The sequence below is a fragment of the Pholcus phalangioides genome, unplaced genomic scaffold (genome assembly GCF_987345545.1).
Source record: "Pholcus phalangioides strain wild (caught in Gottingen) unplaced genomic scaffold, Ppha-v1.0 ptg000010l_1, whole genome shotgun sequence".
Classification (NCBI taxonomy): domain Eukaryota; kingdom Metazoa; phylum Arthropoda; class Arachnida; order Araneae; family Pholcidae; genus Pholcus; species Pholcus phalangioides.
In genome coordinates this window covers 38168161-38185454 of record NW_028301603.1, presented here as the reverse complement: position 1 = coordinate 38185454, position 17294 = coordinate 38168161, and the positions used below count along the sequence as shown (strand labels likewise).

Genomic DNA, 17294 nt, shown 5'->3' with positions numbered 1-17294 from the left:
GATCTAGTTGACCGTCAGAATTCATCGGGGTTCATCATCATGGATGCGGCCTATCGGAGGAAGACAGCTCTAGTCGCGATGAGGTGGAAGCTGCGTAACCGAGGAAGACAGTGAGGTATTCATTATGAAAGCGGATCAGCGTGGTGTTTTTGATATCAGAGACGTAGCATTCTGTAGGCGGCTGACATTGACCAGCGTCATACGAAGAAGTCGTAGCACACCATGGAAAGTCCTGAGGGTCTTTTATTTAGGCAAGCTCAGGAAGCGGAATCCCCTTGCCTTGATAGACAACGAGAGTTCAAGGGGGGGAGAGTCGGGGCGAGAGACCCACGGAGACAGAGAAGAGTGTGTCCGAACAGCATCATTTCATCGACAAAAAGCCGCGTTTTTCTCCACTTTTCTCCAGATCTTGAACTTTGTCTGCCTTCCGATTGGACGCGGAGGGGTCACGGGATGACCACGTCATGCTCCTCTCGATGAAAACCTGCGAAAATGGTGACTCACCCCTGGGGGGAAGAAGAGGAGGAGGGACTAGGGAAGGGAGAGCAAGCAAGGTTTCATGTCGAAACACGATCATGATAAATATCTGGAATTTGATGAAAATTGAATCTCTGCTGAAATTATGAGTTGAGAGTTCTGAGATCTTGAATTCGATTTCTTGATTTTATTCCCCGTCGAACGAGACCAATCGCTGCGTCGACGAACAGGGTTAAGTTTGACAAAAGAGGGATTTAACAATTTTAAAATATATAAAAGATAATACAATTTTCAGCCTCGCTGAAACACATAATAATTAATAAGAGTAATTAGTGACTGTGTAGTGTTTGTTTTTACGTGTGGGCCACATATGAACAGGGAGTATTTACGTGTGTGTGTGTGTGAGTATGAAGAATGATAATCACAAAAATAATACCACTACACCTTCCATTTTTCCCATTCTCCATAACATTACCCTCCCGGTATGGCGAGAAAAATTCTGATTACATCAGAATTTTTCAGCGCAGCGTGCGGAGAGGGAGAAGAAGAAAAATGAAACGTGAGGGGAAAAAAAAAAAAAAACCTTGTTGAGGTGCGAATGACTCCGGAGACGAAAGGACAACAGGGTTTACGGCAAGTCTCAGAGGACCACATAGTGAAAAGCGCTTGTTGTCCTCCTTATAAAGGCCTTTCTACTCTTGGTTAGACATGAACGACAGAACAACACGTACACAGCACAAACAAGTACAGGTCCCTGGGAGTGTAAATGAGACAGATCATGAGGTGTGAAGAAACCCGTGCAGGCAGTTGGAGTGAGGGTGCTGGGTAAAGACAGGGGGGGATGGTGGGGACAACACGTTTTAGACAAAAAGAAAGCTATTATAGGCCTGACCCTTATCTCACCCCTACCCCCTACACTGAAACAACCTGAACAGCTCTCTATCACTGTGGTTACTGCCCTCCCGGGGAGCAGCTTCACTTCGCTCATGGCAAATCCCATTAACAGTCCTTGGCAAGGAGAAAATAGGACAACGCTTGTCATCCACTGATACCGGAAGGAAGGGAAAAGTCCTTTCCCCTTCTCCAGAAAAACAATATAGTCGCTGGCAGAACATAATCTCGCCATCAACAAAAACACAAGTATAAGTGGTCAAACAAAAACAAAAAAAAATTATTGTACAAAATTGTAATTATCCCTGGGCCTAAGGTTATAGTGCCCCTGTACAAAATGACTATTCGAGTCGCCTTGTGAACCAGTATTCGGGTGTCGTTCACCCCTCTCTTCTCTACTAACCACTACTGGTGGTGACTTGACTTTTACCAACCTGTCCACATGGGCTTTATAGGTCCTATTTGGTTGGTTCACTAGTCTAATCTCAAAATTAACTGGTCCCAATTTCCTCGTAATAGTGTATGGACCCTTGTTAGGGTGTGCTAATTTCCGATGAACCCCTCTGTTGAGGTTTGGTTGATTACAATACACAGTATCACCGACCTGTAGGTTCTTGGAAATTGCCACCTTTTCTCTAGTCCTTTCTTGTCGTTCTGCTGCCTTGAGCAGGTTGGACTCGACTATTTTGTGTGCTTGTCGTAATCGGTGTGTGAGGTCCCGGGCATAATCTACTGTGGCTGCGTAAGACCTTTGTGTCTGAGAGGTCAACAGTTGTGAGGGCAAGTTGAGGTCTCGACTATACATCAAGAAAGCTGGGGTCTTGCCAGTAGTTGTATGCACACTAGTTCTGTGAGCCAATAAGGCAAAATCCACATAACGACACCAATCGTCTGGTGAATCTTTTGCCAAATGACTCAGAGAACTAATGATAGTACCATTCAGTCTTTCTGTCACCCCGTCAGTGGCTGGATGATAGGCTGAGGTGTTCAGTTTCTTGATACCAAGCTTCTGATACACCTGTTGCATGGTTTCGGACAAAAAGTTAGTTCCCCGGTCTGTCAAAAGGGACTCTGGTACCCCATGGGTGCAAACAAACTTTTCCAAGACCGATGCAACAGTGTCAGATTTTATATCTGGGACTGCATATGCCTCAGGATACCTCGTGAAGTAGTCAGTGATTACCAATAAATATTTGTTACCCGCAGAGGAAATGGGAAGGGGTCCCACAGCGTCCATGGCAACCAGTTGTAAGGGTCTGTTAGTGATGGGCATCCTCTGTAGTGGTGCCAATTTGTTTTTTAGAAAACCCCTCTTCCCAAGACAGGAATGACAATTTTCAATGAATCTTTTAATTTGTGTATACATCCCTGGCCAATAAAAGAAGGTCTTTATTCGGGCCAAGGTGCGGGTCAGACCTGGATGGGCAGTACATAGAGTCGAGTGATTCAGAGCTATCACCTCCTCTGTCAAAACAGCTGGTACTACCAACTTGTCTATTTTTTGTAGCCTTCCCTTGGGCTTCCTCAGAGTCGCATACAGGCAGTCATCACGTGTGAAGAATAACATTTTCTTAGGTAGGGGCACCTTGTCCTCGTTTAAACACTGCCTAATTTTGGTGCACTGGACATCATCTTCTTGAAGATTGTGGATTCTGATTTTCAGGGCTGGGTCAACTGAGGTTTGCAGCTGTTCGACTGTGTTGACCCCCCTTGACATGAAATCTGCAGGTTTGTTGGATGCTCCAGGGCAATGGATAATGGTATATTGGTACGGGGACAGAGTCATTATCCATCTCGCTATCCTGGAGGTGGGGTCTCTTAGCTTGAGCACTTTGGAAAGTGACGCCTGATCACAGTAGATAGTGAAGGGGCGTCCTAACAAATAATATTTAAAATAAGTGGTGGCCCAGACCACTCCCAAGGCTTCTTTTTCCACAACGCTGTAGTTTATCTCAGCGCCCTTAAGCTTCTTGCTCGCATATGCCACCGGGTGGAAATGACCCTCATCATCCTTTTGGGATAAAACAGCCCCTAGGGCAAACTTTGAGGCGTCAGTGAATAGAAAAAATTGTTTTTCAAAATCGGGGAGTTTAAGGACTGGCTCTTTGAGCAAGGTGTCCTTAAGGGTATCAAATGAAGTTTGGGCTGCGTCATTCCACCCAAAGGGGACGGACTCTTTGGTCAACTGTGTGAGAGGAAGTGCAATGGTGGCATAGTCTTTAACAAATCGTCTATAGAAGCCTGTTAACCCGAGAAATTGCCGGACTTGTTTTCTGGTGGTTGGGGTTTGGAAGGCTTGGACCACCTTCAAATTACTGTGATCAGGGGCCACATTCCCTGAAGAAATTCTGAACCCCAGATAGGTTATTTCTTTATGAGCAAAGACACACTTTGAAGGCTTAAGCCTGAGGTTGTGGATTGAGAGACGCTCGAAGACCATTTTGAGACGAACTAGGTGTTCCTCGAATGTCTTTGAAGCAACCACAAGGTCATCGAGGTAAGTGGCTATCTGAAAGGGGGACAAATTGGCGAGGACCACTTGCATAAGGCGTTGGAAAGTGGCTGGGGCATTTCTTAGCCCAAAAGGCATTCTTTTCCATTGAAAGTGACCCTGGTGGGTGGTGAAACCACACTTGTGCTGGTCCTCGGGATGTATGTAGCACTGAAAATAGCCACTGGTCATATCCATGCATGAGAAATATTGGGCGCCAGCCAAATTATCGACCATTTCGGTGATGAGAGGCAAGGGGAAACTGTCTGGGACACATTTCTCATTCAATTTTCTGAAGTCTGTCACCAGCCTGTACGAGCCATCGCTCTTCTTAACCAGGAGGACTGGTGCAGAATAAGGGCTGTCACTCGGCTCTATGATGTCCGCATCTAGGAGTTCTTGAATTTGCTTATCCAGTTCCTCTCGAAGATGATAGGGGACCCTATAGGGCTTCTGCCTAATAGGCCTATCATCCTGGAGGGGAATTCTGTGAAATAGGGTGGTGGTCCCAGGTAGGTCACCAACTGAATAAGCAAACAGATTGGGGTATTGTTGCAACAGGTCTAACATTTGTTGACGTTGATGTTCTTCCAAATGATCCAACTTTAAGGTACCTCCCCAAGCGTCCATGTTCTCAACCACATCCAAATCCTTGGGAAGAACTTCAGTTGTGTTAACTATGTGTTCCCCCTCAAGGCTTTGTATGGGTTCAATGTATGCCAACTTAGTGTTTTTGTTTATAGTCAAGGGGTTGTCCAAAAAATTAGCCACCTTGACAAGAATTTCATTATTGGGAAGGACCTGGTTAAGAGATTGTGACAACAAAATGGATAGTCTTAATTTGTCATTCCTTGACACCAACACAGAGGTCCCAACCTGTAAGGTGTTATGTGAAATTTTCAATTTTACAAATTTCTCTGACATAGGTGGAACTGTCACTTTTTGAGGAAGAAATGCAAATAATTTCTGTTGTTTACTTCGTGTACAAGTGTTAACGAGGGACTCTTGGGATGTTAACTCAAAGGGGAGTGTGCCAAAGGGTCCCACGATGCATTTATCCTTCGGGAAAACATTGATGTTGTTTTGGCTCAAGAGATCGAAGCCCAAAAGAACTTGGTAGTGTGTGGAAATGTTCTTGGGCACTACAAAAAAGGTGACGGGGAGGGTAGTGTCATGTATTTGTATGTCAAGTGTCACCGTTTCTGAAATGGGCATAGAGCCAGGTGTGACGCCCTTGATTTGTATGTTGGTATGTTCAATAGTGTGTGGAATGTGTTTGAGAATGTTTTTGTGTATTATGTTTATTGATGCACCTGTGTCTATTAATGCTTTAAATGTATGTGTGTGTATCAGTACCTTGACTACTGGGAGCTGGTAAGACATGTTTCTGGGTTCAATTAAGGGGACGACAACAGTGGTGGCCATGGGTGACGTAGGGTCCCTTAATCCCTGCTCACCGGCCAGTTCTGGTTTCCCTGGTTGGGCATTGCTGACCTGAATGGGTTGTTTAGGCCTCCCGTGTGAGTATTTCCCAGCTGAGGGCTCCTGGATCCATCATTTGCTGGCGTTGACGACAATTCTTCATGAGGTGCCCTTGATCAGTCACTAATTGTTTGGGGTGTATCCCAACTTTTAATGGAGAGGGAGACATCACACAATTTTTTTTTTTTTTTTTTGACCTTCAACCCTTCAAGGGACTTCTTTTCCTTCCAGAAGGTAAATAATAGTTTTTAATAAAACATTTATATTTTTGTTAAAGCAACGTGTCTTAACATTCTATTTACATATGCAGTATACATTTACACCCGTATGCACACACAATAAATTTTAGAATATATCATAAGAGATATGTCATTAAAAATTACAAATTAAAACAATTATTTACTGTTCATAGTTTGATCCCTTCACATTTTAATAATTAATGATCATACAGACAAAAATTTTAACACATTTTACCGTTTCTCTACAACTCGCATGACGGTGTAGCTGTCAAGATGGGGTAGGGTAATGACATTACTTGGGCGAAACATATGCTTTGTCAGAGGATTAGAGTTCATTTACTTACGGTCCAGGATAAGAGCATGATCGACGACGGAAGATCTAGTTGACCGTCAGAATTCATCGGGGTTCATCATCATGGATGCGGCCTATCGGAGGAAGACAGCTCTAGTCGCGATGAGGTGGAAGCTGCGTAACCGAGGAAGACAGTGAGGTATTCATTATGAAAGCGGATCAGCGTGGTGTTTTTGATATCAGAGACGTAGCATTCTGTAGGCGGCTGACATTGACCAGCGTCATACGAAGAAGTCGTAGCACACCATGGAAAGTCCTGAGGGTCTTTTATTTAGGCAAGCTCAGGAAGCGGAATCCCCTTGCCTTGATAGACAACGAGAGTTCAAGGGGGGGAGAGTCGGGGCGAGAGACCCACGGAGACAGAGAAGAGTGTGTCCGAACAGCATCATTTCATCGACAAAAAGCCGCGTTTTTCTCCACTTTTCTCCAGATCTTGAACTTTGTCTGCCTTCCGATTGGACGCGGAGGGGTCACGGGATGACCACGTCATGCTCCTCTCGATGAAAACCTGCGAAAATGGTGACTCACCCCTGGGGGGAAGAAGAGGAGGAGGGACTAGGGAAGGGAGAGCAAGCAAGGTTTCATGTCGAAACACGATCATGATAAATATCTGGAATTTGATGAAAATTGAATCTCTGCTGAAATTATGAGTTGAGAGTTCTGAGATCTTGAATTCGATTTCTTGATTTTATTCCCCGTCGAACGAGACCAATCGCTGCGTCGACGAACAGGGTTAAGTTTGACAAAAGAGGGATTTAACAATTTTAAAATATATAAAAGATAATACAATTTTCAGCCTCGCTGAAACACATAATAATTAATAAGAGTAATTAGTGACTGTGTAGTGTTTGTTTTTACGTGTGGGCCACATATGAACAGGGAGTATTTACGTGTGTGTGTGTGTGAGTATGAAGAATGATAATCACAAAAATAATACCACTACACCTTCCATTTTTCCCATTCTCCATAACACTAGTTTTTTTGTCCAATATCAAACAATATTGTTACTATCTATAGAAGATAGATGGCGCAATTTGTTCGATGGCTCTCGGAAATATCGAAATCTGTTGATACCGGTTTCGGTTTAGCTGAAATACGTGCGATTGGCGGAGGGCTGGAGAACATTCCAGAGGGTGCGCCCATCCAGACAGTGGCGCCAGAAACCTGGTACTATGAAATAGAAAGTTGTGGAATGTTCTTTTTCTCGAAGTTTCGACCAGAGCTATAAATAGTGAGGCGATCGCAAGAGGAGGGATGAAAAGTCAGTTGTGATTGAACTTTGCGAGAAAGTTGTTCGCTGTCTGATTAGCTTGTTAATACGTGTATCAATTGCTGTTCTGTAAATAAATCTGTGCTTGTCCGTCGAACCGCTCCTTGTTTTGCAATCTCGAAGTCTTGTGAAAAATTATCCCGAACAATATCTCTTTGTCATCTCCAATCGCAACCTCTTGTATAGGCCCCAGAGACAACAATATTGTATAAATAAATTAATTAATCTATGTGAAGTGTTATTACAGCTTTCTTATCGGGCCCAACAACATATGCACAATCGTGTTGAGTTTGTTTCAGAACATTTGATAATGTATGCCATTCGGCAGGTTGGGAGCTGATAAGAGAGAGAGAGTTAACACACGTAGATAAAACACTACTTATTGTTTCAAATTTCAAAAGAAAGATATAGTATGGTATCAAAATTTTCAAAATATTGGTGGGTAGAAAATAAACTTTGTCAAAAACTTTAAAAATTTACCTATTTTTTTATATTTCGTTTGACCTCGTGACCCGGAAAGTGAAATCGAAAGTTTACACCAAACATTTTAAGCTTCCTCATGCCCAAAAGAACCAAATACAGAGTGAGGCAAAAAGTCCGTAGAAACTTTAAAATTGAATAAGAACCGGAAAAATAACCGAAATAAAAAATAGTTTGCAGGGTTAGCATTAGGTCGCGGGAATTTTTTTGATAGGGGGGAAGAAAACCCTCAAAAAACAGCCAATAGGTGACGCTGACGTACACAAGTCAATGAAGCAAATAACGAACAGAATGCCTCCAAATTGTTTACCACAGCGGTATGTGTTCCACATGACCACCACCGGGTTTAAACACATTGCAGGCGAGTCACAAATCCAGCAACGGCCAGAGTGCAGCATGTCCACATACACGGTTTACAACGGTGAACTGGTTGTGGACATAGGCGGAGATAGACTTGGAAGCCTGGGGGGGGGGGGGCACGATGATGTCAATAGGAGCGCAAGTTCTTATAACCGTCTAATTTGCATATTTACACCGAAGTTGCTCGTACCAGCGCCGCCTTCCGGCTTTTTTATTCATTTTTAAAGTTTCAAACCCAGGGTATTATAGACGTTATTATTGATTTAAAAAAAAACTATGATCTTTTCATGGTTTTATAGAATGAATCATTATCTGTTGATAGTTTATCAAGTAAAATAATGTTGTTTATTATTTATTCACCACTTTTTTAATATATTTGTTCGCGCTGTTCCTGTGAGTTAAGGTGATCGTAATTACGATGCCACGTTTTCGACCATCTCTAACTGGTTAGCTGTAGGTGTTGTAATAAGGGGGTCATTCAAGTATTACGTCAGCATCGAGGGAGGGGGGGGGGTTTGATGGTTGCTCTTACGTCATCAACCACCTGTTTTTGAAGATATGAAATATTCTAAGCTGCTGACAGGGGGGCGGGGGTCAGTGTTTTGCTGACAAGAGGGAAGGAGGTCAAAAATTAGCAGTAATAGCGGGGGTCTCCGCTATTACTGCGAAGGTTTGCACAGCTGACTGATGATAAGAAAATTCAACTGCCTTCGCGGGGAATCGAACCCACGTCCTCTCACTAGGGTTCGATTTCTTGGGGGAGAGGATTCATTGCATTTGTAGGGTGGTGGCCTACTGTGCTCATCCAGTAAGTGAGAGGACGTGGGTTCTATTTCTCGCAAAAAAGGAAGTTGAATTTTCTCTTCTGGTTGTAGGTTCGTATCAGTCAGCTGTCGAAACCTTCGTATTAATAACGGAGAATGACATCATCTTCGGAAAATTTTGATGCCTCAGGGTCAGATACAACCTGAACATATGAATAGTATTCCACCTGACAATGACTAAGAAAAAGCCGGGCATTCCCCCAGAGAAATATTTCAATTCAACGAGTCTGAAATACTTACCGACTCTTATTTTCAAGCTTTCTCCATTGGAAGGGTCTTTGAGATCACCAATAACTTTGACCATATCCAATGCCATATGACACACTTTCTCCGCGTGGTTCTCTCCTGGTACCGGTGCTCCAGACACAACCATGTAGGCATCTCCTATAGTCTCAACCTATTGGACAAGAAAAATAAAAATTGAAAGTGAGCTAAGAAAAGGACAGTGTTTCCCAAAATATTTCAGTCCACGATCCCTTAAGATGCTATTCTATTCTCGTGGCTCCCCTGTCTTATACCCTGGGCACCCCCTTTCCCTCGTCCGAGACCGTTTCTACTAATCAAATTGAATTTAATCAAAACTAATATTGTAATGAACAAATATTCTATAAATAAGACCGATCTCGGCAACCCTGGGCCACGCAGAGATTCAGAAGGTGGGTGACCATCCACCCCAAGAGCCGAATTACATGGAGAAAATAGGACTGTGTGAGATACGGGACGTACTTTTAACAAGCCTACACATAAATCAACCCTCCCGACACATCACCCTGGGTCTGCGTTTACCCGTAACTAGAGTTCAGTGAGCCTCCTTCTTATATGGGTTTTATGCATGGTCGTCTCGATACCATTGGCGCCCTTGGCAAAGTGATGTTCTGGGACCAACAATCCTTAGCTGGAAGTAAAGCCGGGGGTTTTCCTAGGAATAAGTTTTCTGCGCCGCGTGAACCGAATTAGACCGCTTCGCGCCGGCAGAAACGTGTTGCATAATCACGCTACGCGTTTGTGTTTTCCTAGCGTGGCGCATCAGATCAGGACGGCTATGTTATAGTATATGGCCTTGGCATCAGCTACTCTGTGTGTCGTCTGCATGAAGTTTGCGTGTGTCGTCTGCGGTTTGAAGGGAAGGGAAAGAAAACACACCAGAGTGAAGAGAACATCGGCAAAAACGCGTGGCGCACGACGCATTTGACTCCCCCAGAAGCAGTCGGCCAATCACGCTCGACGTAAAGCGCTGTCGTGAGCCGTATTGCGCTCTGTAGGAGAACAGTCGTGCTGCTTTTTTTATTGGTGAGTGTATATTCGCCCTGTACATCAACCACTATACGCATATTATTTTTATCGAGGAAAAACATTTGGAATTGATAGGAAAATATACTCTCTACTAAGTTAAGATAAATAAATTTGAGAGAGTATAGGTACTGGCCTCAAAGTAATCAAATTGTTTTCAATGAGTGTATTTAATTATTTTATCTTTGTTCTCTGTTTAGCCAATATAAAGGGCGCACTCTTTTCCTAATGAAAAGTAAAAATCTTAGTTATCGCGATGAGAGATTGTAATTAAATACAACCTCTGACAATAAAGTTCGGTGACTAGTCCTGTAACATTAACGTTAATGAAATGTTAACGAAAGTTATCTTACTGTCCTTCGAAATAGTCACCTCCCATTACTATGCACCGCTGAGATCTCCTATACATGTCCTGGAAACTTTGCAAGAAGTCTTCTTTTGGGATGGAGTCCAAAAGCCTCGTCACGTTTCGTTGGATGTCAGGAACATAGTCAAATCTCTTGCCTTTCAAAGCGAGTTTGAGTCGTGGGAATAGGAAGAAGTCTGGAGGATTGAGATCTGACGAGTATGGTGGATGTTCAATTTGCACCACCCCCTTTTTTGCCAGGAACTGTCTGACGATATTGGCTGTGTGAGGGCGAGCATTGTCGTGAACAAGAAACCATGAACCTTGTTGTGCGTACTGAGGTCGTACCCTGCGTAGACGTTTCATGAAACGGGTCAAAATTTCAATGTACCTTGCAGCATTCATCGTCGTTTAATCAGGTAGAAATTCCTTGTGGATTTTCCTGTTCATTTTAATGTTCTCAGTTAAGAACCAACTCACTAAACAAGCACTTTGTAAAACAAGTCTTTCACGGAACACAAACGACTCTCAACTGAACAACGGTGGCGGCAGATGGTCAACACCTGTCGCTACGCATGTGCAGCGTTTTGCTTCGCCAGTGTTGACAGATCGGCCGTTCTGACTTCATTCGCCGAACTTTATTGTCAGAGGTTATATACAATTTGCATTTCATTTTTGATATCTGATTTATTCGAGAAGATCTATTAATATTGCGATCCTTTTCACGTCAATTTTCAATGTACAAACTATACTAACGTTGTGAAATGGCATTTGAATTGCTCCCCGCATAATCGGATATTGTGTACTGGTATCGTTGATACTCGATTAAGCGAGGCCGACCGAGTTTGATCCCCAATAATATTGCTCGTTTTTCTATTTTTGTTTTGACGTACCCACACTCGTGTCCGTTATGACTGAGAAAGAATCGGTAAACCCCAACACCTCCTTTAACTACAGGCTCCTCTAGCTATAGATGACGTTCCAATCACAGAGTAGGTACACAACTCCTCTCAAAATGGACGCCCTCAACTGGGGAACTTTATTAAACCAAACGTGCCCCCCCCACGTTAATATTCCTGGGGAAATTTCTAAGGCAGCGGTTCTCAACCTTTTTTTTTGACTCGCGGAGACCTTTTCAGTAAAAAAATTCTATGGCGGAGCCCCGTAGTCCCATAGGAGCCCCAAGGGCTCCGCGAAGCACCAGTTGAGAACCGCTGTTCTAAGGTATAGAGGACAGTAAAAAAAATCCTCAACTGGGGAACTAGAACAACCGCGAGACGCCCAGGCTCGGTGTTGCTAAAAGCAACTTCAGCACCCCCCCCCCCCCAGGATACCCGGGCATGTCCGACAAACCCACAATTCACTAAGATATCAAAGATTACAAAGGTGTATAGGGTGGGCAAAAAGACAGTAGAAACTTTAAAAATTCATAAAAACTGGAAAAATAACCGAAATTAAAAAAACGGTTTGCAGGGTTAGCATCGCTAGGTCACGGGAATTTTTTTTTAAGACAGGAAAAAAAAACAACTAAAAAAACAGCCAATAGGTGACGCTGGTACGAGCGACTTCGGTGGAAATATGCAAATGAGACGGTTATAAGAACTCGCGCTCCCAATCCACAACCAGTTGACCGTTGTAAACCGTGTACATGGACCTGCTGCACTCTGCCGTTGCTGGATTTGTGACTCGCCTGCAATGTGTTACCCCCATTGGCGGTGACCATGTGGAACGCATACTGCTGTAATAAACGATTAGAAGGAATTCTGTCCGTTGTTTGCGTATCTTTTCTTTGACTTGTGTACGTCAGCGCCACTTATTTTCTGAGTTTTTTTTCCTGTCAAAAAAAATCCCCGTGACCTAGCGATGCTAACCGTGCAAACCGTTTTTTATGTCGGTTATTTTTCCGGTTTTTATGAGTTTTTAAAGTTTCTACGGACTTTTCGCCCACCCTGTATAATAAAGCCCTCGACTACACTCGGGGAGCCTCGACCCGCATTTTGACGGACACTGTCATGCTGAAATTAAGATACATTATGATTTACTAAATAGATCCGGAAAAAGAAGAATCTCTGACCTTGTATACGTCGTGTTTTTCCGTCAACTGATCGAACAGGCTGTACATGCAGTTTAACATGGAAACGACTTCCATAGGCGCGATGCGACTGCAGATTTCCGTGAACGTCACCACGTCACTGAATAATATAGTCACGCAGTCGAAAAACTAAAAGTGTGAAAACGAAAAATTGTGTGAATATTTTACATACATTTCATTGAAAATTAAACTGAGAAAGAAGGTACTTCTGAGACTGTGATTTCTCGAACCTGGCACGTGTCAACTGCAGCTTCACCTCTGCGAAGTCGATCGGCAACCTGCTTCGGTATCATCTGGTACAACAGCTCGTCCGTCCTCTTCATCTCGATGTCGAGCTTCCTCATGGATTCCTCCAGTTGCCGGCTCTTCTGAAGTTCCTGGAATGGAAACATCAAGTCACCCATCAATGGATGTCCATGCGCGGATTCGGGTCACTTTATTGTGGCCGGCACTTCCGATACGACTGCGAGTAGCTAGCGGAATGAGGTTAAGTGTCGTGAGCTGACTTGTTGTGGGTAAATAATATATCTTCAACCCATGACCCGGGGGCCAAACGTGGTCTTTGGAGTCATCTGATGCGGCCCGTGACCATGGCCGGAGGTAGACTTGGATAAAGTCTGGGGGGGGGGCACGATGATGATGTCAATCCATATACACATATATACATTAGATTAGTCGACTCTACCCTTGACGATGGGGGGGGGGGCAATATATCCGCCCATGCCCGTTACCGCATGAGTTAAGTGGCCCATTTACAGATCACTTAAATGACCCCGCGGAACATTCCCAGGCCACTTAAGCAGCCCGCGGAGCATTTGCAGATCACTCGAGTGACACACGACGCAATTCCAGGGCACTCAAGCAGCCCGGTGATGCAGTTCCACATTACTCAAGTGGCGAGTGAGTGGACGAATAAGCAAGTGGGTGAACAGGTTAGCTAGTGAGCGAGTCACTCACCCGATTGCTCCCTTATTACACACATAAATATTTTCCACTTCTTGCCTATTGAAGTTTGGCCCACCTCTTATTAAAATCACTTTTATTCTGAATCTTTGTGATGAGCTCTGTCGTATAATGCAACGGGCTTCATTCAAATGGCAATATTTTTGGTAGAAATTACAAGGTGAAGTTAGCCGTTCCTGCCAAAAGGGAACACATGCCCGCCCTTTTTCCATTCACTTCGCTATTTTTCATTCAAAAGGGGGAACATAATGAAGCGGTTGTTCTTTTCTAGCCGTTATGGGGGATTTTTTTTTCTTTCAAAACGGCACATTTTTCAGAAGCGCTTTCAAAGTCGCATTTGTCAGCAGAATCATGGGCACGCATTGCAACGAAAATTTTGTCCGCAAGCGAGAAGTGTCCTCCGTTAATTGATAGAAAAATGCATCGATTTAATTAAAAAAAAAAGTGTCCGTTGGTCATGAGCGTCGGAAGCGTTTCAGACCCCGTGACCTAGCGCTCAGATTGAACTTCATGCAGGAAATTGCCATTTGAGATATATATTTCTGCAGCATAGGCGGAGATAGACTTGGAAGTCTGAGAGGGCACGGTCATTATTGTTTGGGGGAAGGCACGATGATGATGTCAATTCATATAATATACACATATAAATACATTAGGTCAGTCGACTCTACCTTTGACGCTGGGGGGGGGGGGCAATGCCTCCCTCCGTATCTCCGCCCATGTTCTGAAGGTGTTCAAACCAGGTCCACAAAAAAAATGCCGAAGTACGACTTGAAGATCGCTCAGAAAATTGGAAGAAAGATGATCCTCGATAATCCCATCAACTGCTACAAAATGCACGAAACGATGACTTTTTTTGAAACAACACGACGACCTCCTCATCAGAAGGCAGAGGGATTCCGAAGACCAGCCCTACGACGCCGAACCACGTCAAGCGAGATATTGCGCGAGACTGCAGTGAAATATGGCAGGGGGGGGGGGGACAGTGATCTGTGTTGTGACTTTTCACGCGCGTGTGCATCTTGATATACTGTGATGTAACGCGCTGCTCTGGTGAATGCTAGCTGGATTCTGGTTGTTCTGATTCGACTAACTGTCTGACAATTTGTTTTTCCTTCCCCTAATCTTATTTTGCTTTGTGCATATGTTATAATGTGTGCAATATTGAAATGTAGCATGTTTTGTAGCAATGGAAAGTGTATCCAAAATGTACAGGTGATATACGCATACATGCACATAAATTGTAATATAAGATTTGTAGTATGTATTAACATCAACGTGGTCGATATTCGAGAGTTTGTGCTGAGGTATGACGGGCTGGACAGATTTGCGCCGGTATTTTTCAGCCAGTGAATGTAATATTGAAAAGTTTGCAGAATACTGTGTTATTATTTTTTTTAAATGCAAGAATGTGAACCTCAGGGGCACTGAATGTCTGCTCGCGAAATGTTAATGGTGCTTCCTGGGGTAAAATAGACGGTTTATTTTACTTTTTCTCCCTCTATCCCTTTGGGAAAGAGCGAAAACCTTCCCAAGATGGTCTCTCTGGGCGGTCATGTGTGTGTAGATAACTCCCTCGAATGTTGATCTAGAAACACGATAACACTTCGATATGCTTGCTACCTGTTGGAATATTTTCTATTTCTGTTGAGCAGCCCATTCCAGAGGAAAACGTTTTTTTTAACTCCTCTGAAAATTTAGCGATTGTGGACACGTTCCTTTTTGAAAAGCTCCTCGTTTATTCTCGGGGAGTACGAAACGTTTCACAAAACATCTCATTGCAGTGCAAATCGCGAAACAACGAACAACTCGAAATGCTCAAACCGTATGCGATGCAGCATTAAGAACTGCATTTAAATCGACGTGTCAAGTTGCCTTAAATAAAGTAACATCATAAACGGTGAAGTTAATATATAAATTATTATATTTACAACGTGTTACAATGGATAACTTTTTTTTATTTTCAAATTACATTAACACAGTAGAATTTCAATCCCAGATTAGAATAATTACCATTAAAAAAAAATTATTTAACAATTATATTTTCGACTACACGCGAGTGATAATAAGCTTCACGATTTGTAACTGTAACACGCAATGCTTAAGCCATAGATGGCGCTCTCTCATTGTGTGTTATTTTTAAACATATCGACGTTTTGGTTGTGTGAAGTCTTATTCCTCTTGACCATAGATGTGTACAGTGGCTTCTTGATAAATCAAGGGCAAGGTTATCTGAGGTGCTGTTCATATACAGCATTTATTTTCAATAAGTAGGTGACGCTCCACATTTTAAACGATAACCTGTCGTTGCACTTGTATTTCAAGGGACAGGTACATTTCACCTCCATAAGGCTCTTGGAATAACAATTTAAGGCTTTAAAATCCACTTTTATCAGCTGAATGACAAACCTATAAAACTGTATTTCGAGTTGACAGTTTTCCACGACTCCACAATGTGCCGTATCAAAGCCTCCTAGAAGTAGTAGTATCTTTTGGAGGCCACTTTCTTTTTTTGTATCCGCAATAAGTTAGAGGACTTCTTTATCATACCACGTAGTCGATCGCAAGATCTATTGCCGGCAATGAATTGTGGCATCTAAAACGATGAGAGGTTTTCGACGCAAATTCTACGATCAGAAAACTGTAGTTAAGGGTAAGGCACCTTCATAATACGTATATAAAGGGGGTTCTAGTTAAGGGTCACTCAAATATCACGTCAGCATCGATAGGAGGGGGGGGGGAGGTGTTTGAATTATGCTTATGTCATCAACCACCCTCAGAAAAATATGAAATATTCTTATTGACATCTTACTCGGTGCGCCAAAAACAAGGAAAACCTTTCCCTAGTTTGTGGGATCTAACATTTTCCCTATTGATAAGTCCTCTACAGAGCCACTTTAGTGATCTCTAACTATTCCGCGGATCCGCGAATGAGCTGGAAATGTGTCCGGGCCGCTTAAGTGCTCTGGAACTGTGCCGCGTGTCACTCAAGTGATCTGTAATTAGGCCGTGGATCACTTAAGTAATCTGGGAATGTGTCCACGGGTAACTTGAGTGATGCAGAACTGCACTGGGGGCCCGCTGAAGTGCTCCAAAAAATGTGCCACGAGTCACTCCAATAAATGCACCACGGACCGCTTAAGTGTCGCGGGTCACTTAAGCGATCTGTGAATGTGCCACGGGCCTACTTGAGTTATCTGAAAGTGTGCCTATAGGGCCGTTTAAATGCTGCGTGTTTGGCACCAAAAAAACCGATTTTTGATCGTCGGGGTGAGGGGGGGGGAAGCGAGTTGGGAATGAATCGCCCCCGCTCCCGCCTCTGATCTCGATAAGCGTTAGGGGATAGGAGAGGGGGGGCATAGATGACGAAACTTTCCTGTGAAGGGAGGGGGGGGGGGGGTTAGAGTTTGCACAGAATTTTGCTGATCATGTTAGGTTCACAACACGTACACGAGCATTCCGGCATGTACCAATTCGTTACAAATGAAGAACGTGTACGACGAGTAGTAGTAAACTAGGGGGGTTGGTCAAAAATGGCTAAAAATCTGCTGACGCAATACTTGAACGACCCTTTATGTTCAACGTTGCTTCCAGTCCATTATCGTTTCCAGTTCGTCCCGACTGCTTGAAAGAAAGAGAGGTGAGTTCTACTATTACTACTTAACCGTGCATGAACCTCGTGCATATTCCTCTGCGGAATTACTAACGAATCGATACATTGCCGGAATGTTCTGAGT

At 43.4% G+C, this 17294-nt stretch overlaps 1 protein-coding gene across 1 annotated transcript in view; it reads right to left on the bottom strand.

Annotated features, from left to right (window-relative positions):
- The window catches only part of LOC149081411 (soluble guanylate cyclase 88E-like), a 91586-nt gene that overhangs the window by 19233 nt on the left and 55059 nt on the right, over nucleotides 1–17294 (bottom strand). The window contains exons 7-9 of the mRNA XM_089238237.1: nucleotides 12825–12971; nucleotides 12577–12723; nucleotides 9107–9263 (exon numbers count right to left, since the gene is read on the bottom strand). Of these exons, the coding sequence (XP_089094363.1) occupies nucleotides 9107–9263; nucleotides 12577–12723; nucleotides 12825–12971 (451 nt within the window). The remainder of the gene's footprint in view (nucleotides 1–9106; nucleotides 9264–12576; nucleotides 12724–12824; nucleotides 12972–17294) is intronic.